The sequence below is a fragment of the Rutidosis leptorrhynchoides genome, chromosome 9 (assembly GCF_046630445.1).
Source record: "Rutidosis leptorrhynchoides isolate AG116_Rl617_1_P2 chromosome 9, CSIRO_AGI_Rlap_v1, whole genome shotgun sequence".
Lineage (NCBI taxonomy): Eukaryota > Viridiplantae > Streptophyta > Magnoliopsida > Asterales > Asteraceae > Rutidosis > Rutidosis leptorrhynchoides.
Genome location: NC_092341.1, coordinates 31,999,036 through 32,021,817, shown reverse-complemented (window position 1 = coordinate 32,021,817; position 22,782 = coordinate 31,999,036). Strand labels below are relative to the sequence as shown.

Sequence of the window (22,782 nt, the reverse complement as noted above, 5' to 3'; positions counted from 1 at the left end):
ACATCCAAACATTCATACAGTTTGATTTATTATGTAAAACTTATTATTAATCCAATGACTCACTGCAAAACTGGTCAAATGTACCATGAAGATGGATTTATGCATTCTATCTACAGTAATAAACATAGGCTTCCCTTATTTAAGACCAATAATGCTAAAATTGGAATATTAATAATCATGATCTATTTCAATAAATTCTCATACCAAAAACAGCTAGCATTCAAACTGACAAAACAGAACTAAAACAACATCCCTAAAATCAATAACAAAAGGAATTAATGTAATATATAGTTATAATTATAAACTCTAAATATAACTATGGAACAGAAGTACATTGTCATGATGTAATAATCACTACAAAACTTATAAACTCATGAACATACATACTATTACTAAACTCCTGAAGAAATAGTGAAACTTATCGGATATTGATGTACTTCATTTAATGGCGCAGCGCTACTAATTTCTTCTACCGAAAAACAAGAACTTACGTCGTGTTCAATCCCATCAACGTCTTCTTGATACCAAGAATCGAGCCCGTTTTCTGATGAATAAATCAACCCATCAGAAAACGAAGATAAACTAATCTCATCATCATCATCGTTTTCTGACATAATTGAAGAAGTTATTGCGTTTATATCAATAACATCACTCGGTTCTTTAACGTTTTGATCATCTATTATATCATCATCACCAATCCCTTCAAGAAACGGATGAGCTAAAAGCATCTCAGCCGTCCATCTATACATCGCTTTCCTCGAAAAACAACCTTTTAAAAAACTCCTTCCTTCATTCGAAACCGTCTCGGGGACAAAAGGCGATTCGTTACTTTGACTAATTTTAGTCAAAACATCGTCACCGTTCGAATCCCAAGGCGGTTTACCGGTTAACATTTCAAGCACAATACACCCAATTGCCCAAATATCAGAAGGAGCTTCTTGAACACCATCAATCACAACTTCAGGTGAAAAATACATTTGTGTACCTCTACAAAAAGGTGACGTCATCTTACTTTTCTTGCTCTGTTTCACTCTTTTCGCTAACCCTAAATCCCCGATTTTAGCTGTAAACTTATTACCATCATAACCCGAATTACCAACAAGCAAAATGTTTTCGGGTTTTAAATCACAATGAACATATCCACAATTATGAATATGACGTAATCCAATTAGGATTGACCTAGTATGACGTTTAACGTCTAATTCAGGCAAACTTGATTGTCGTCTGATTAAATCAGATAGGGTTCCACCAGAACCATACTCTAAAAGCAAATTATACACCATTAAACCATTAACACCATTTGTAATCTCTTCCCCAAAACATGTGATCACATTTCGACACCCGCGAATATTATTTAAAACCTCTTTTTCTTTTTGAATTGAAGAAGAAACAGAGACTTCAGCAGATTTAACAGCCATAATTGGTGGATATGAAGTGTATTTTGATTTGGGTTTTTTTAAATTTGCAATAAAAACTGACCCAAAACATCCTTTACCAATTAAACAACCTCTAGACCACACCATTCCATCTCCATACTTGCTCACGTCATCATCTTCATCATCATAGACATCTTTTTGTTGTAATTGGTTTCTTCGTTTTGTAATTTGCTCATAATTGTTGTTACTTAACAAACCCCTCTTCTTGTTGTTGAATTCCAAATCCATTATAGCAAAAAATGCTATAAATTTGGATAGATGGAAATTAGGGTAAGAGGGTTATGAGGTGAAAGAATATGAATAGAAATAGAAAAATAAAAATAAAGAATTTAGGGTTTTATTATTATTATTATTATCTTTTTATTTTATTTTTTGTTATAATTATAGGTTGTGTGCAATTGGGTGGTTGTTTCTATGGTGTTTCTAAATTAGGCATGTGGGGGATTGGAATGGCAAACAGGCAGCCGCGTTTAGTTGAGCTTCAAAAGGTTATGATGATGATGTTTACATACATGGCATGATGATGCACATATATAAACATAAACATATACATTAACATAAACATGATATAAGTAGATAAAACTGGACATAATGTATATATATACTTTCCTTTTTTGACGGAATAACTAACTGTCACATAGTGTCAACTACATATAAACATTAATTCAAATCTATATGGAGAAAATGTAGTTAACATGTTGAATTTAAGGTAGACCAATATGATACTTATTCTCTAGATTGTTACATATTGTAAATAGATCAGATTGTAAGAAAGGGCATTTTAAAGATTAAAGATTCTAATCATAATACGGAGTAATAACTAGCCATGATATAAAAGGCATTTTAACCACTTTTTCATATTGACATTCCCCTCAATTCAGATTTAACAAATTCAAGTAACACTCCCACATTTATTCAAGTAACACTTTCTTCATTTAGGTGTGTTTATTATTAGGATTAGTTACTTACATGTAATAATAATAATATTTACATTTATCCTATTCCTTTAGAGTAGACATTAGATAAGTCCCATTATTAGAATAACAATAATAATAATAATTAATTGACATATACAAGCATAATAGTAGCCAAAAAAGTATACTAATAATATATTTTATTCAAGATATATGATTGGAAGTAATTAGTGTGATAAAAACCTTTCTTATTTTACAAAGTCAGTAACACACATTACAAAGGTGCGCGTAGTTGACCAAATATGAGTATACAATGTTTGACTCTGAAACTAATAGTTGGGATATTGACTTTGAAAGCTTCAACATGGATTCTTTGAATGTCTATTCTTGTATACATTTTATTTTATTTTTATTTTATTCGTAAAGAGCATAATTAAGGTTTCAGATATGAATATAAACTATTCATTTTAGTATATATGGGCAATATCAATAACAATTTTATGGGTTTACGTTAGAATAAAAAGTTACATTATTTGCTTTGTAATGTTTTTTTTTCCCCTAAAGGCAAGACAATTTATATTTTATAATAATAACAATGAAACAATATAACGAAACAAGCCGGGCGAAAGAGCCCAACCAAAGTAGCTAGAACTACCAACCTAGACTATATACATGAATCACACAAATGCACACGAAATGAAAAAACGAAACATATAGATGGAGAAGCAGAGATCGCAGCCCAAACTATCTATGCCTTGCCAATGTACAAATCCGAGTTTAATAACTACACATTCCAATCAATATTAACTATTGAGACAAAACAGAATTGTATATAGATGATTGTATAAAGCTTTTGTATATTGATTGTGTGTTTTGTTACAAGGAGAAGCTAGCTATTTATACAGGGATTACAATCCTAATTATGGAGAGGAGCCTAAACAAATATGGAAGGTATTCAATATGAAGACCTAGCCGTTGGATCACTCTGCACAGCTATACAAATCTCTTAAATAAGGAAATGATGATGGTGAGCCATTCTGATCCAAATTGTTCCAGTCTAACACTCCCCCGCACGTTGAATAGTGGAATTCCCGATATTCAACTTGATGAGAACTTCATGGAATGCTCTTCCATTGACTGATTTGGTTAAGATGTCTGCTAACTGGTCCTCTGATCTGACAGATGGAAGAGATATGATTTCGGCTTCAAGTTTTTCTTTAATGAAATGCCTGTCTATCTCAACGTGTTTGGTTCGGTCATGTTGGACAGGATTTTCTGAGATAGCTATTGCGGCTTCGTTGTCGCAGTAGATCTTGATAGATTTTTTGAGTGGGAAGCCAATTTCTGTTAAAAGTTTCCGGATCCATAAGGCCTCAGTTACGCCTTTAGCAATACCTCTAAATTCGGCTTCGGCACTTGAGAGAGCGACTACCTTTTGCTTCTTACTTTTTCATGTGACAAGATTTCCTCCAACAAGGGTAAAATATCCTGATGTAGACCTTCTATCTCCTTTTTCTCCTCCGTAGCCAGCATCTGTATAAACTTGGGTTTCAAGGTTATTGTTCTTTGTAAATAAAACTCCGTGTCCTGCTGTTCCTTTTAAATACTTGATAATTCTCCAAACTGCATCCATATGATGACGTTGAGGTTGGTGCATGAATTGACTCACCACTCCCACAGCATGTGCTATGTCTGGACGAGTGTGAGCAAGATAGATAAGTTTTCCCACAATTTTTTGATATTGAGTTCTGTCAGCGGGTTTAGCGTCTTCTTCCATGTACAACCTTTGATTTGGAATCATAGGAGTGTCGGCAGGCTTGCAGTCGACCATTCATGTTTCAGCAAGGAGATCAAGAACATATTTCTTTTGGCATATAAAGATCCCTTGTTGAGAGCGTAGCACTTCAATCCCCAAGAAATATTTAAGTCTCCCTAAATCTTTCATTTCAAACTCTTTAAATAAATTGTTTTTTAGTTTAAAAATTTCTTCTTTATCATTTCCTGTTATGATCATATCGTCTACATAGATGAGGAGACAAGTGATTAATCGTTTAAGAAATAATGTGTGATCGGAGTTACTTTGTTTAAAACCATAATTTTTCATTGCTAAAGTAAAGCGCCCAAACCAAGCCCTCGGGGATTGTTTTAGTCCATATAGAGATTTTTTAAGGCGACAGACTTCCCTGTTTTTGAAGTCTGACGTGAAACCAGGAGGTGCTTCCATGTAGACTTCCTCTTTGAGTTCTCCATGTAAAAAGGCATTTTTACATCAAATTGATGGAGAGGCCAATCTTTATTTGCAGCAACAGAGAATAAAACTCTGATAGTATCAATTTTGGCTACGGGTGAGAAAGTTTCAGAGTAATCGACTCCATAAGTTTGAGTATATCCCTTAGCTACGAGACGAGCTTTGTATCTTTCAACTGTACCGTCTGCTTTATGTTTAATTGTGAACACCCAACGACATCCAACAGGTTTCTTTGAGTTTGGAAGGATGCATTTTTCCCAAGTGTTATTTGTCTTTAGAGCTTTCATTTCTGTTTCCATTGCTTCCTTCCATTTCTTTGATTTTAGGGCTTGTTCTACTGTTGTTGGGATTTCTTCAGAGTATATCGCGGAAGTGAAAGTTTTTGCTTCTTTTGATAGATTTCCTTTAGCAATATTTGCCATTGGGTACCTTGACCGGAGGGCTTCTCGATCTGGATCATATCGTTTTGGAGGAATTCCCCTATTTGCTCTCGGGGGTAGCACATATGGTTGTTCAGGCTCGGGCTGTTGGTTTGTTTGCTCGGATTCAGATTGTTGTTGAGATTCAGATTGTTGTTGAGATTCAGATTGTTGTTCAGGCCCGTTTGATTCATGCTGACCTGTATTGCTTTCCTGTTCTGAAACATTCTCTTGATTTTCATGATTAGTAGAATCAGTTTTAGAAGATTTGGTACTTACCTCAGTATTTCCAGTGTTATCGGGAGGACTTTCATAAGTGGTACTGACGGGAGGATCATACTGAGATTTGGTACTGTTATTAACTTCTTCTGATGAAGGTATATCTAGCCAACTCACAGTGTCATTTGACTCAGTCTCCCCCTGACTCGTGTGTTGGGTAGTGTAGAAGTATTCAGTCTTAAGAAAATCACAGTTCATGGTAGTGAACATGTGCCATTTTTTAGGGCTATAACATCTATACCCCTTCTGGTTGACCCCATAACCAACAAAAACACATTTTTCAGCACAAGGGTCAAGCTTGGATCGTTCTGTTTTAGGTATATGAACAAACACAGAGCACCCAAAAACCCGAGGTTGGAGGGTCAAATTTGACGGGGGTTTATAAAATTTGGTTAGGGCTTGAAGGGGGTTTTTTAGGCCAAGGGCTCTGGTTGGAAGTCTATTCACGAGATAAGTTTCCGTGGCAAGAGCTTCCGGCCAGAAAGATTTTGGAACATTAGACTCGATCATTAAAGCCTGTGTTATTTCTAAAAGGATACGATTTTTCCTTTCAGCGACCCCATTTTGTTGGGGGGTATGAGGGCAAGAGGTCTGATGGATAATACCATTTTCTTGGCAGAATTGTTTCATTTGGGTGTTAACGAATTCCCCCCCCCCCCCCCCCCATTGTCGGATCTTAGGACTTGTATGTTACAATTAAAACCATGGTATAAAAAGAAGTAAATTTATTAAAGACTTCGGATTTGTTTGTAAGAAAATAAGTCCATGTCATACGGGTACAATCATCAATAAATAATAGGAAATATCAAAAATTATGTCCCCCATTAACCTTTGCTGGCCCCCAAACATCAGAATGAATCAAGGCAAAAGGACGTTCAGTTTTCGTATTACTAGTTTTAAAAGAATTCTGATGGCTTTTTTCCAAAATACAAGTTTCGCACTGAAGTGTTTTATTTGAAGAAAATAAACTAGGAAATAAAATACTTAGATAATTAGCGGAAGGATGACCTAAACGTCTATGCCATAGCCAAGCTTGTTGGTTAGGTGTCCCATGAGCTAGCATAACAGTACCATTTTGGATCACCTCATCAATGTAGTATAACCCATCTCGCTCAGTACCACGACCAATTATCTCCCCCGTTCTGAGGTCCTGTAAGATACAAAAGGCCGGGTGTAATAATACGGTCCAATTAAGTTCCTTTGTGACATGGCTAACAGATAGTAATTTGTGTGAGAGGGCAGGAACATATAAACAATTGTTTAGTTTCAACGTTGGTGATATTTCAATCATTCCTCCCCCTTTAACCTGAATTACCCCACCATTAGCAGTTTTAATTTTATCTTTGTTCGGTTTTGATTTTAGGCAAATATCATTTTTATCAAAGGTCATGGTATCGGTTGCACCACAATCAATGATCCATTCATCACTTTTAATTTTATTTGAAACACAGTTTACGTTAGAAAAATTATTTAAGAGTTCTTTTTGCAAAAAAGGTTTATTTTTAGATTTGTTTTTAAACGTGGTGTCTAATTTACAAAAATTATTATTATTATTATTTAACAAGTTTTGGGGAAATTTATCACAAACCAGGTTCTAGAGGGGGGTAATAGAAAAATTGGTACCTGATTTAGGGTTAAAAAACCCTCGATCGTTCATACCTTCACCTTCAGTCGATGAAGGTTGCTCAGCCGCAAGTAATCCAAATCCACCACTAGCGGTGGCGCCGGAGTTGTTGGCCTATTGGTTACCTCACCTAGCCGCCACTGCTGCTTTCCCTTTTTTGTGTCCGTTGTTCCACCACTCTGGGTATCCAATCACCTTGAAGCATTGTTCTTTCGTATGACGTTTCATACCACACTTGGTACATTCGAGGTGATCTTTATCCCGGGATGATGACTGAGAATAGTCTGACCGGCGTTGGTTTTTCGAAACTAGCCCAAACCCGTCAGATTCTTTTGATTTTGAAGCTACAAGTCCGGTTGCGATGCTAGAGTGGGAAGGAGCATCGGATTTAGCACCAAATATGCTTTGGTGTGCACTCTCTTTTCAGACAGCAACATATGCTTCTTCGGCAGTGGGTAATGGATCGATTCTAAGCATTTCTCTTTTGATATTGTCATGTTTATGATCCAAGGCATTTAAAAATTGAAATAGTTTCTGTTCGGATCTAAGTTTGTTATAAGTGACAATATCAATTGAGCATTTCATCGGGTTTGGGTCTCTTCTTTCAATTTCCCCCCATATACCTGTAAATTGATCCAGAGGTCTTCGATTGACTTACCGGATTGCTTGATTTCATTTGCTCTGACATGGAGATCAAAAGTCTGCAACTTGTCCCTTCCAGAGCTGTATGTTGTTACCAGTGCATCCCATAGCATTTTTGCAGTTTGGAATTCGGTGAGATTGCTTGCTAAGTTTGGTTCAATGTTCTGAATGAGCCAAGAAAACACAATCAGGTCTTCCTGCTCCCATTGTTCATATTTTTCATCTGTAGTTTTGATAATGCTAAAAACGAACATATATTTCATAGCATTATTCCTCAAGAAAGACAAGCTTTTAGTTGCAATTGTTCTATTTACAAGTGATATTCGTTTAAATAATAAAAGGTGAAGACAAAAGATAGATTCGACGAATTGAAGACGCAAACGACCAAAAAGCTCAAAAGTACAAAATACAATCAAAGAGGTTCCAATTATTGATAAGAAACGTCTCAGAATTACAAGAGTACAAGATTCAAAATGCAAAGTACAAGATATTAAATTGTACGCAAGGACGTTCGAAAATCCGGAACCGGGACCAGGGTCAACTCTCAACGCTCGACGCAACGGACTAAAAATTACAAGTCAACTATGCACATAAATATAATATAATATTTAAATAATTCTTATAATTATTTATATATTATATAATATATTATAAACCGTCGGCAAGCTAGGAGCCAAGGCTGTGTGAGCTGGAAATACGAACTCCGCGAGTTGCGGAGTTTGTAGTGAAAAAATTACGCGAGTCGCGGAGCCCTAAAATATGAAACTGCCTATAAAGCTCGCGCATTCTGATCGTAAAAAAGATCCATAATCTATCTCTCTCTCAATATATGTAAACGTATATATATATATTTATATTTTAATTTTAATTTTAATTTTAATTTCTAATAATAAGGGTATGTTAGCGAATATTGTAAGGGTGTAAGTCGAAATTCTGTCCGTGTAACGCTACGCTATTTTTAATCATTGTAAGTTATGTTTATATTATTTTCATTAATGTCTCGTAGCTAAGTTATTATTATGCTTATTTAATACCGAAGTAATCATGATGTTGGGCTAAAAATATAAAAATTGGGTAATTGGGCTTTGTACCATAATTGGGGTTTGGATAAAAGAACGACACTTGTGGAAATTAGACTATGGGCTATTAATGGGTTTTATATTAACTAAACAATACCTTGTTAATTTAATATACAAACTTATAATTTGACGTATTTATATATAACCACATACGCTTGACTGGGTACGGTGGGCGGGATATCTATAAATACCAATAATTATTCATTTTACCGGACACGGAACTGGATTAATAGTTAATAGACTTGTTGAAACAGGGGTGAATTACATTCAAGGGTAATTGGTGTAATTGTTAACAAAGTAGTAAAACCTTGGTTTACACGCAGTCGATAACCTGGTGTATTCATTAAACAAAGTATTAAAACCTTGTTACAATTTGAATCCCCAATTAGTTGGAATATTTGACTTCGGGAATAAGAATAATTTGACGAAGGCTTTCGCTCTTTATATTTATGACTGATGGACTATTATGGACAAATCCGTATGGACATATTAAATAATCCAAGACAAAGAACAATTAACCCATGGGAATAAACTAAAATCAACACGTCAAACATCATGATTACGGAAGTTTAAATAAGCATAATTCTTTTATTTCATATTTAATTTCCTTTATTTTATATTTAATTGCACTTCTAATTATCGTACTTTTATTTATTGTTATTATATTTAATTGCACTTTTAATTATCGTACTTTTTAATTATCGCAATTTTATTTTATCGCACTTTTATTTATCACAATTTCATTATCGTTATTTACTTTACGCTTTAAATTAAGTCTTGTATTTATTTTTAATATTTTACATTAGGTTTTAACTGCGACTAAAATTTTAAAATCGACAAACCGGTCATTAAACGGTAAAAACCCCCCTTTATAATAATAATATTACTTATATATATATTTGTATTTTTATAAAATAAAACTAATATAGTGTTAAGCTTTGTTTAAAGATTCCCTGTGGAACGAACCGGACTTACTAAAAACTACACTACTGTACGATTAAGTACACTGCCTATAAGTGTTGTAGCAAGGTTTTAGTATATCCATTCTATAAATAAATAAATATCTTGTGTAAAATTGTATCGTATTTAATAGTATTTTCTTGTAAAATTTAATAGTATTTTATACCCCTTAGCTTTAGCTATCAAGTATTTTTGGCGCCGCTGCCGGGGAACTTAAAATCTAGCTTAAAAGCCGGAAGCGCAACGCTAATATAAAAAAAAAATTATTTTTAGTTTACTTTTATAAAAAAAATACGCTTTTGTAAAAATACGTTTTAAATATTCGAAAATATAAAAAGAAAAACAAAAATATAAATATTTTTAAGAGTTTGTTAAATATTTAAGTTTTATAAAGTTTCTTTATTTTTATTTTATAAAAATATAAGTTTTATTTAAATATTTTGTTTTTATTTAAAACATAAAAATTAAAAAAACCGAAAAAAAATATACATATAAATCTAGTTTTAAGATTTTTATGTATTTCTATTTTTATTTTAGTTTTTTAAAAAACATAAGATTTTATTTAATTAATATAAATATTTTATATAAATACTAAAAACAGAAAAATAAAAAAAAGATATATATATAAATAAAAAACTGACCTGTCGAAATTTGAACCTGGTGAACGTGAACCTGTAACCTCCGCGACTCGCGGAGATATTGAACCGGGCCAACCGCGACTCACGGAACCACCCTGACAGGCCAGACCAGAACCCTAATCTCGCATTTAATACGGAGTAATTAATTAATTATTATTATTTAAACCCTAATTAGGGTATTATTAGTATAATATTTAGTTTTAATTTTCTTATTTTATTTAGTTTTAATTAGTTTAATTAATATAAAATTAATAGTTTTATAAAATAAATAATATAAAAATTGTATTTTTATAAAAATTGTATTTTTTTTTTACAAATTTTAGTATATTTTTATATTTTGTTCCTTTTTAATTGTTTTAGCGTAACTTTTGTAATTTTTGCTCGTATTTAGTTTTAGATCTAGTTTTTGCCGTAGCTTATTTTTATTTCTAGATTTTTAGGTTTTGCCGTAAAATCCCTTAAGTGTTTTTTCTTTAGACTAAGATTTAGGTGCTTTAGAATTTTGCGACGCCATTTTTATATTTTAGTACCTTTTTAAGTTATTGCCATTTGGGATATAGTTTTACTTGTAAGCTTTAATATTTTTAGAAGCAACTTTTAGTTTTTAGTTTTTAGTTTCTTTTTAAGTTTCAACGCGCTACTTTTTTATTTTTATTTTTCGACGCCTTTTACCTATGTATCAATTATCACTCCAATTAGTAATCTCAATTTGCAATTTTAATTTTAAGTTAGTGATAGTAATAAGGTTGGGTTAGTCGAGTGTTTTAAAGTTCTATAAGTCACTCTTTTTCTTTCTTATTTTTCGACGCCTTTTATTTTTCAACCCTTTTCTTTTTCGCCCTTTTTCGACGCACTCTTTTTCTTTCTTATTTCTCGTCATTCTAGTTTTAGGACATAGATTTTTATTCTACTTCTTATCTAAAATTTCTTTAAATTACGAAAATTTATTTTAAGTGGTTAAATTGATAGACATCAAAATTTTCTGGTTCGTAGTAATAGTTGGATTTGTACGTGGACCGGGTTATTGGAGCCAAACAGTCCTCAATTATATTGAGACCAAACGAATCCTGCCCCTCTGCTGCATCTTTTGGCTATTCGAAACGTGGGCAAAATCAGAAAAGTCTATTAATTGGATAACTTATATAATTTTTCTTTCCTTTTAAAAACTAATAGGATATTCAGTGAATGCACCGAGCAAGACGTTCACCACCTTTTGTACGTTCACCACCTGTAACTAGATCAAGACATTTAGCAAATATTACCGCCGTTGATTTTTCTTTAGAATCGTCATCCAGTCGACCAAGTACTCCAATTCAAATTTCCGATAATCCATTTTTTGAACCCGACCTCACAATTGAGAATCCGAAGAATATTCAGGGACGATTCATAGATCCTGAACCATTAATTTTTCCTCCGGAACCACCAATCATTCAAACAGAGATTGTTGAGGAACGAACCATTAAATCAGAATCCTCTAGTGATTCAGATTCAACAAATTCAATTATGGAGAATCTGGAACCTTTAAGTATGGAAGACCGAATGAGAGCTAAACGCACTGGCCAAGGTCACGCAATTACTCATCCAGACATTAATGCGCCAGATTATGAAATCAAAGGAAAAATTCTACATATGGTGACTAATCAATGCCAATTTAGTGGTGCGCCGAAGGAAGATCCAAATGAACATCTTCGTACCTTTAATAAGATCTGCACACTATTTAAAATAAGAGAAGTTGAAGATGAACAGATATATCTCATGTTATTTCCCTGGACTTTAAAGGGAGAAGCCAAAGATTGGTTGGAATCGTTACCTGAAGGGGCGATCGATACATGGGACGTTTTAGTTGAAAATTTTCTTAAACAATTCTTTCCGGCATCTAAAGCCGTAAGACTTCAAGGAGAAATTGTTACGTTCACACAGAAACCAAATGAAACTCTATATGAGGCATGGACATGATTTGGAAAGTTATTGAGAGGATGTCCGCAACATGGTTTAGACACTTGTCAAATAGTACAAATATTCTACCAAGGATGCGACATCACTACAAGAAAAGACATAGATATAGCAGCTGGTGGTTCTATTATGAAGAAAACAGAAACTGATGCTTACAAAATTATTGATAACACTGCTTCCCACTCACATGAGTGGCACCAAGAAAAAGATATCGTTAGATAATCTAAAGCAGCTAGAGCCGATTCTAGCCATGACTTAGATTCCATTTCCGCAAAGATAGATGATGTCGAGAGACGAATAGAAAAGATGACTAAAGATATTCACTCAATACGAATTAGTTGTGAGCAGTGTGGAGGACCACATTTGACAAAAGATTGTCTCAGTATTGAACTAACAATGGAACAAAGAGAGAATATTTCATATCTAAACCAAAGGCCTGGAAATAATTATCAGAATAATTATCAACCGCCAAGACCGATTTACAATCAAAACCAGAACTATAACCGAAATATTCCATACAACAACCAACAAGGTCCTAGCAATCAACAAGTATCCAATAATACTTACAATCAGCAAAGACCTAATTTTCAAAACAAACCACCACAAACCGATGATAAAAAGCCAAATTTAGAAGATATGATGACGAAGCTAGTTGAAACTCAAACGCAGTTTTTCACATCTCAGAAACAAACTAATGAACAAAATGCTCAAGCATTTAGAAATCAACAAGCTTCTATTCAAAATCTGGAACAAGAAGTAAGTAACCTAGCAAGGTTAATAGGTGAAAGAAAATCGGGAAGTCTACCTAGTGATACAAATGCTAACCCCCGGAATGAAACAGCTAAAGCCATTACCACAAGAAGTGGTACAACACTTAAACCACCTGAAATACCTGAAATTTCTGATGAAGCTATTCCTACTCCACAAGAACCACAACCTGAACAAGATAAGGAAACAGAACCGGTAGTTGAAAAGGTTAATGAAGATAACACAGTTAAGGCTAAACCTTATGTTAAACCATACCAACCACCACTTCCTTACCCGAGTAAAATGAAAAAAGAGAAACTTGAAGCCGAGCAATCCAAATTCTTGGATATGTTGATACAGATAAATATAAATCTTCCTTTCATTGATGTGATTTCAGGAATGCCTAGATATGCTAAATTTCTGAAAGATCTAATAACAAATAGAAAGAAAATGGAAGAACTCTCGGCCGTTACTATGAATGCTAATTGTTCTGCAGTGCTGTTGAATAAGATACCAGAAAAACTATCTGATCCAGGAAGTTTCACAATTCCATGTTTTCTGGGTAGTCTTAGTTCAATAGAAGCATTGGCAGACTTAGGTGCTAGTATAAATTTAATGCCGTATTCACTATACGCTAAACTAGACTTTGGAGAATTGAAACCAACAAGAATTAGTATACAACTAGCCGACCGATCAATAAAATATCCAAGAGGGATAATGGAGAACATGCTAGTTAAAGTTGGTACTTTAGTATTTCCAGTAGATTTTGTTGTTCTGGACATGGAAGAAGATTCTCAAGTTCCTCTAATATTAGAAAGACCATTCTTAAATACGGCTAAAGCAATGATAGACGTGTTTGGTAAGAAATTGACCCTAAGTATAGAGGATGAGAGTGTTACCTTTTCAGTTGATAGAGCAATGCAACAACCGCAATCTGCAGATGATACATGTTATTATATTCAAACTATAGATTCACATGCAGAATTGTTAAAAGAATTTCCAGAATTACAAGGAACAGGAGAATGTTCTTTAGGAGAAAGTACTGAACCAATTGATGAAGCTGAAATGTTAGCTACACTTATGGCTAATGGATATGAACCAACAACAGAAGAAATTCAAATGCTAAAAGAAGAAGACAGATATCGATACAAATCATCGATAGAAGAACCTCCGACACTAGAGTTAAAGCCACTTCCAAACCATTTGGAATACGCTTATTTACATGGTGAATCTGAATTACCTGTAATAATATCGTCTTCTCTTACTGAAAATGAGAAATCACAACTCATTTCTGTGTTGAAAGCTCATAAACCAGCCATTGCATGGAAGATTCATGATATTAAAGGAATAAGTCCTTCGTATTGCACACATAAAATCCTTATGGAAGAAGGTCATAAAACTTATGTGCAACACCAACGAAGACTAAATCCTAATATGCAAGATGTAGTTAAAAAAGAAATTATTAAACTGCTAGATGCAGGTTTAATTTACCCAATTTCTGATAGTCCATGGGTAAGCCCAGTTCAATGCGTGCCTAAGAAGGGTGGCATGACTGTCATTACAAATGAGAAAAATGAGCTTATTCCTACTAGGACTGTAACAGGATGGCGTGTATGTATTGATTATAGAAAATTAAATAACGTCACCAGAAAAGATCACTTTCCCTTACCTTTTATTGATCAAATGTTGGAAAGATTAGCCGGAAATAGTTACTATTGTTTTCTTGATGGTTTTTCCGGATACTTTCAAATTCCAATAGCACCCGAAGACCAAGAGAAAACCACATTCACGTGCCCTTATGGTACTTTTACTTACAAACGCATGCCATTTGGACTTTGCAACGCCCCTGCAACCTTTCAAAGGTGCATGATGGCGATTTTTCACGACATGATAGAAGAATACATGGAAGTTTTCATGGATGACTTTTCAGTATTCGATGATACATTTGAAACATGTTTAGTTAATCTTGAACGAATGCTTATTAGATGTGAACAATCAAATCTAGTACTTAATTGGGAGAAATGCCATTTCATGGTTAAAGAAGGCATCGTTCTTGGACATAAAATTTCAAAAGAAGGAATTGAAGTGGATAGAGCTAAAGTAGATGTAATTGCTAAACTTCCACATCCCACCAATATTAGAGGAGTTAGGAGTTTTCTAGGGCATGCCGATTTTTACCGACGTTTCATAAAAGATTTTTCTAAAATTGCCACTCCTATGAATAAACTCATAGAAAAGGATGCTCCATTCATCTTTTCAGATGAATGTATCAAATCTTTTAATATTCTTAAATAGAAACTCACTAATGCGCCGATCATGATAACACCAAATTGGAATCTACCGTTTGAACTAATGTGCGATGCAAGTGATTTTGCAATGGGAGCCGTTTTAGGACAAAGGATTGAAAAACGATTTCAACCTATATATTATGCTAGTAAGACGGTACAAGGAGCACAAACAAATTACACAACTACTGAAAAAGAACTCCTTGCTATTGTCTTTGCTTTTGACAAATTTCGTTCATATCTCGTTCTAGCAAAAACGATGGTCTATACCGACCATTCTGCTCTTAGATACCTATTTTCGAAACAAGATGCCAAACCAAGATTAATCTGTTGGATCTTACTCTTACAAGAGTTCGATATTGAAATCCGAGATAAAAGAGGAGCATAAAATCTCGCCGCTAATCATCTTTCTCGTCTTGAAAATCCTGAATTAGAAGTTCTAAATGAATCGGCCATACAAGACAACTTTCCTGATGAATATCTATTGAAGATAGATTATAATGAAATACCATGGTTTGCAGACTATGCAAACTACTTAGTATGTGGATTCCTTGAAAAGGGATTGTCATACCAAAAATGAAAGAAATTCTTTAGTGATATAAAACACTATTTCTGGGAAGATCCACATCTGTTTAAAAGTTGTCCAGATGGAATAATACGCCGATGTGTATTCGGAGATGAAGCTAGTAAAATCTTAAACCATTGTCACACAGGACCAACAGGAGGGCATTATGGGCCTCAGCTAACAGCAAGAAAAGTTTATGATGCTGGATTCTATTGGCCTACAATTTACAAAGACGCACACCTTCTTTGCAAATCCTGTGATGCTTGTCAAAGGGCGGGAAAAATAAGTCAACGTGATGAAATGCCACAAAATGTCATTCAAGTATGTGAAGTATTTGACATTTGGGGTATTGACTTTATGGGTCCATTTCTAATATCTCATAATAATCTCTATATTCTCGTAGCCATTGATTATGTATCTAAATGGGCGGAAGCACAAGCTCTCCCAACTAACGATGCACGAGTTGTAGTCAATTTTTTAAAACGTCTTTTTGCAAGGTTTGGAACACCGAAAGCTTTAATAAGTGATCGGGGTACTCATTTCCGTAATAATCAACTTGAGAAAGTTCTTAAAAGATATGGAGTAACTCATAAAATCTTCACTGCATATCATCCACAGACTAGTGGACAAGTTGAAAATACCAACCGAGCATTAAAACGTATTCTAGAAAAAACCGTAGGATCAAATCCGAAGGAATGGTCCATTAAATTGGAGGATGCACTCTGGGCTTTTAGAACAGCCTACAAAACTCCAATTGGAACCACACCTTTTAAACTCGTTTACGGAAAAGCATGTCATCTTCCAGTAGAAATTGAACACAAAGCATTTTGGGCTTTGAAGACATGTAATCTTGATTTACATGAAGCTGGACGTCTACAGTTAAGTCAATTAAACGAATTAGAAGAATTAAGACATGAAGCATACGAAAATTAGTTAATCTATAAAGAAAGAACGAAGAAATGGCATGATAAAAGAATCAGAAGTTCAAAAGAATTTAAAGAAGGCGACAGAGTTCTTCTTTTCAATTCACGACTCAAGCTATTTCCTGGAAAATTGAAATCAAGATGGTCTGGACCATTCATAGTCAAAAGAGTTTTCCCAAACAGAACAGTAGAATTAATAAATTCAAATGGGATTGAATTTAAAGTTAATGGTCACAGAGTTAAACATTACATACATGGTCCGATGGAAGTTGACAATGAAGTTAATCATAATTTCACCACCCAAGAAAACCTTCAAAATGAAAACATAAATATGTTATCAACAACATATGAAAAATCAAAATTGGAATATAGGGAGGAGTCAAATTTGAGTGATAAAGAAGAATTCTTATACAAACCTCCCATTCCAAGAAACGAAGAAAAATGTGAACAAGAAGTTCAAATAGAAGTGAAAGAACCAAGAAAAAAACACCCGAAAAAGGTTTACAAACTAACTGGACTTACTAAAGCAGGAGACCCGGGTGAATTTATCATTTCTTGCTTGCTTAATGATGGTGCTGTATATAATGGACTCGCAGATTTAGGAGCAAGTGCAAATATTATGCCTCTTTCCTTATACAAAAGATTAGGCATGGGTAAATAAAAACCAACCAAAATAGGTGTTCAATCATTTGACCAAACCATTAAACACTCGATTGGAATAGCAAATAATTTACTTGTTAACGTGGGAAGTTTGACCTTTGTTGCAAACTTCATAGTGATTAATATGGAGGAAAACCTTGAAATTCCTCTAATTCTAGGTCGCCCATTTTTAGCAACCACCGAGGCATTCATTGATGTAAGAGAAGGTAGAATGACACTTAGGGATGGTGATACATCGATCACCTTTGTGAACTGAAAGTTTAGATCTCCACCAACCAAAACTGTTAGACCAATAAAAACGCATAAGTGTGGGGAAGATGAAGAAACACTTAATAATGATCCAATCACAAAGAATGCCGTTGATGATACGAAATTAGATGAACCCATTTTTAACAGTTCAACGAAGAAACTTTATAAACGGATTCACGATGCTAAGATTAAAGGAAACTTTAAGTTATGTAACCGATTAGTATCCAATTTATCACCCAAAAAAAGGCGATGTTAGTTGAATTTCTGAAAGTTACGGAGGAAATCAACAAATGGATTGAAGTAAAAGTCAAAGATATACAAGTTGTTGATGATTCAATTGAAAATAATGTTAATCACAATTTCAACTAAGTGTAGGGAGGTTTATGTATTTCTGTTAGAGTTAGATTTTCTGTTTTCGTGTAGTTCTCGAAAATGGAACCCGAATGGTCTTTCCCTAGCAGACCCTAAAGAACTAGTCTTCTCCCCCCATTCTAAATTTTTATTTTTTTAGGTTTTTATGAAATGAAGACTTCCTGTGAATTAAACCATGGTCTAATGCTACACGCTTTGATCACTAAACGTAATAATGACACACTTCCAAGTGAAATAGTATCATTAATCAGAGGTAAATTGGACAGAGTAAGAAAAGAATCCAGATGCTAAGATAATAAGTTACAATTTGGTAAAGGAAAATCAAAATCCGCAGCGAAAAGAAGAGCACGACACCTTGAAAAATGTCACAAATGCGGAAAATGGTCACACGAAGGTAAATGTTCAAATAATCAAACCTATTCAAACACCGAATTTGTTACTTTATGCAGAGATGGACCGTTCATATGTTTAGAAGAAAAAACATTAAATGCTCGAGGTTACACCTATGTAGCCATGAAAAATCAATTAGTCCGACTATCTTATGAGTGGGCTAGAGCATATCACTAAGAAATATATTTTACAGGTAAGTTTGTACAGTTTTCATTTTTATTTTTAACCTTTTGATAATAAACGCTAATTTGTTCGCTATAAAGTATTAAATTGGTATTCAATAAAATTAGGTCTTGCGACCGAAATTATTGATATCATACAAAAATTTATTACATCACTGCGAAATTTAACGTTTGTTCTTAAGGTATAAATATCTTTAATCAATCAACCCAAATATCTTTAATCAATCAACCCAAAATATTTCAAAAATTCGTCATGAGTTAAATTAGGTTATGGAACCGAAATTACTTTACCGAAAAGAGGGGTGCATATTTTTGATAATATTTGATTGATTAAAGTGGGATAAAAGCCAAAAAGATTTTAAATTTTATTTTTACCATATTTTTAAAATTAATATTAAATAAATATTGTAAACTTTTTAAAATCAATATATTTAAAATTGTAAATATTTGAAAAATTAATATTTTTAATATAAGTTTGTATGTATAAAAGCAAAAATATAATATAAGTTTGGTGTGAATTTTTAATTTTTAAAAATATGAATTTTTAATTTTATGCATTTTAAATTTAAGTTTGGTGTGAATTTAAAAACAAAAATTTACTTTATTTCGCTAAGTTAAAAATATGATTTTTAAAATTCGTCGTGAGTTGAAGACTAGGTCGTTGAACCGAAATTGCTTTACCCGAGGGAGGGACGAGAACTTTTTGTAACAGACTGAAACCCGGGCTAGTTGTAAGTTGCCTATTTTGCCCTTAGGGTTTATGCTTAGTCTTAAGTGCTTTTATTTTAATTATTTTATTAGTGTTTTATTATAATTGTGTTGTGACCAGTTTGTGACAAGGGTCCCAGAACAGGTTTGTTTATTTAATTTGAACCTCGTTTGGGCTACCTAATCTTGTGCGAAAGATTTTAGATAACTGGTAAATACCCGTGTGTGATGGGGTATTATTTTTTTAAAACATAAGAGTGTAATATCTGGATGTTTCCATCCATTTCACCTAATTTCCCAAAACTAGAACGTACCAAACTTCATCCATTCACAAACCCTAATTGAATCTAAGTCTTAAATTGGATTGTGAGGCTTTAAGGATTGATTCATATCATCCTTGTGATCATTTATCCAGGTTTGTTAGCTTGAATTCGTGTTTTAATTCATAGAAATTGGGTTTTGGGTGTAAATGGGTTTTTGATGAATTTGAGCTTGAATTTAGTTGTTTGATATTTGTTATGCTCAATTGATGTTAGAAATAGGTTGTATATATGTTTAGTAGCTTCAATGTGCTTAAAATTTGATCAAAATCGCTCAAAAATCGAGTTTTGAGCGAAAAATGTTCGAAATCAGCGTAAGTGTTCGAACCAGTTGCTACAGTGTTTGCTACATTATTTTGCTACAGTATTTTGCTACAGTGCCCGAACTGCTACAGTATCACTATTTGCTACAGTATCACTATTTGCTGCAGTGTCACTATTTGCTACAGTGTTCGGTATTGCTACAGTGCCACTATTTGCTACAGTACCGAGTTGCTACAGTACCGTGTTGCTACAGTACCGAGTTGCTACAGTGTTCGGATATCACTATTTGCTACAGTACCTTTTGTGAAATTGAAACGGGCGTAACTTTCAAACCGTAACTCCGTTTTTGATGAATCAAATATCGCTGGAATCGTATTGAAGAGTACTTTTCAATGGTGAACTTTTAAGAAACTAGATCAAACTGTTTTTAGGTTGAAAAAGGAGTTTTAGTGTGTATGTCGTGTTTTGCACGCACCTGTATGCCATTATTGAATGGAGTCATAATGTAGACTCATAAAATTATGAATATATGGTGTTATGACCTAGTTAATCATATGAAATGATTATATTATTTATTGAATATGTATATTAACTTTGTTTGTGTTGTTCTCAGGTTATAAGGACAAGGAGGAAGCTCAGAAATAATAACTGAGCAGTTGCTGGTAATTGGTGAGTGGGTCTATCTCCGGATAGAGTTTAAGTAGCATATCATACTACTGTGGTTGACTCTTTTACCATGCATAGTGTAGAAATTGCCATGTTAGAATAATATAGTATGCCTGATGTTGTATGTGAATTATGTGTACACTGTGTGAATGGCACCAGTCGGGCCTAGGGAGACTGGGGACTCGAGACCGTGCCTAGGAGAGGTTAGAGTCCGTATGAGGTCAACCGTGCCTAGGGGAGGTTGGGTCCATAGGCTACTGATTGTAGAGTATAGTGTGAATGATGCATCCCCTGCATCTGGATAACTATACTGTGAATTGAGTAGCAGGGACTATCGATAGACTCAAGTCCGATCAGCTAGGAGTCGTGTGCTCGTACAAGCCGCCGATCCTCTTATTGTCTTATTATATGTTAGTTGGTAGTTAGCAAGTACTGTTGATGTATATATCTTGTGTGTGGCTTAAGCTATATCTGTTAGATAGATTCCATTCACTTAGCGGTGCGCTAATCCCCCACATATTTTCCCCCTTGCAGGTTTAGGTACTGCCAATTGGGATGGGTGCTATTACAGAAGACATGTTTGACAATCCAACTCTGATGTTGACTTTTGTATAAATAATGTTTTGTAATAACGTAACACCGTTGTGTAAACTTAAACTTAATGACGTGACTTATATTGTGTTTGTTAATAAAGTCTTCCGATGTGTATATAAAATAAAAATAAAAAATGGCCGGTGTTACACTTTTATTATCATTATTTTTAATCTTATTGAATTAAAGTATGTCAAAAACATTAAAAAACCCATAAATCTTTGCTTTTAAAACCGCGCTTTAAATTGACAAATTTTAAAATTTTGTCGAGGGACGGACTAGGACATCATTCCTAAACGACCTCGTCCTAAATAACAAGGGAATCAAAATTTTAAATTTATTTTATATTTATTTTATAAGTTAAAGTTTATAAAAAAAAAAGGGAACTCCGCGACTCGCGGAGTTTGAAGAAGAAATTCACCGCAAGTCGCGGAGGATAAAAAATCCAGAAAAAGATAAAAACGCTGGATCAGATCAGTTTGCACACCACAACCCAAAATAACTGCGAAAAAACCCGAAAAATACACACAAAAATCGAATTTTTTCACCAAAAATCATCACATTTTTTACTAAAATCATGTTGAGAAGGATGCTATCAAGGAATTACTCAAGAAAAACGGTAAATTTCTATACCTAAACACAATTTAATCCGAAAATTAGTGTTCTTGAGCAATTTTATACCCAATTCGATTTTGATGCTTTTTAGTGTAATTATGCTTAATTTGCTTATGTATTATGCTTGTATAACCTAGATTGATGCTATTTAACATGATTAGAAGCCTTAAACTTCAAATTTAGAGTAATCTAGGGTTTGTGTTCTTGAGCAATTTGGGGCTTTTTGATATAAACAGGTTATGGCCGATTTTTTTCATGAATTATTGCTAAATTAAGTAGTGTAACATGTTTAGGTAGTTAAATGATCCAAACTTTGAGCCTAAACATGATTTTTGAGAATTAAAGTGGACTTTTTCAAGTCTAAAATTCATGAACTTGATTTTTGAGAGATAATGCTATTTGAAACTTGTTTAGTTACTAATAATGATTATTTTGACATGTTATTTGAGTTGAATGCTTATGAACTTGGTAAACATTTTCGTATATGCTTATTTGAAAAAGTGTAGATTTGATAAAAATATAAAAATGAGCATATGTTTGATATAAATTGAACATGTCATTGTAATTATTTTGATTGATGATTTTGCTGACACTAATGCATATTTGGATGCACAAAAATTGTGTTTGATGTGTTTTGCAGACTGAAAGGGGTGAATCTTCATCCCAAGCTCGCATTGCTCCTCTTGAGAATGCGGAACAATAGGATATTGATAACCATTACAAACAAGATATACCTCATCCAGTTATGACATTTTCAGATATGCACGTGGAAAATTTGCACCCGAACTTGAGATTAGACAGACGTTGGATAGATTATCCAAAATACCAAAGGGCCTTGCATACTCTTCATTCTAAAGCTGTTGAAGTACCTAGGGTCATAGAATGGGAACAGTTAGAAGTCGTAGAATTGGCCGAGCCAATTAGGGAATTACTTACACAGAGGTATGGTAATTCTACTTTTAACGATTGGGTACGATTATTCAACATGCGTAGACCTGTATATAAAGTATGGTGTGAAGAATTATTGTGTAGTATAGAAATAAATGATCGGGT

The 22,782-nt window shown here is 33.8% G+C and overlaps 1 protein-coding gene across 1 annotated transcript; it reads right to left on the bottom strand.

The window, feature by feature from the left end:
- Positions 1-276: 276 nt before the first annotated feature.
- On the bottom strand, positions 277-1,755 carry LOC139866838 (mitogen-activated protein kinase kinase kinase 20-like). The gene has a single exon (XM_071855129.1). It carries the CDS (start codon positions 1,662-1,664, stop codon positions 393-395), a length of 1,272 nt encoding a protein of 423 aa, XP_071711230.1. The 5' UTR covers positions 1,665-1,755; the 3' UTR covers positions 277-392.
- Positions 1,756-22,782: the final 21,027 nt, after the last annotated feature.

Coding starts and splice junctions, on each gene's coding strand:
- LOC139866838 (XM_071855129.1), bottom strand. CDS start 1,664: ATGGATTTGGAATTCAACAACAAGAAGAGGGGTTTGTTAAGTAACAAC.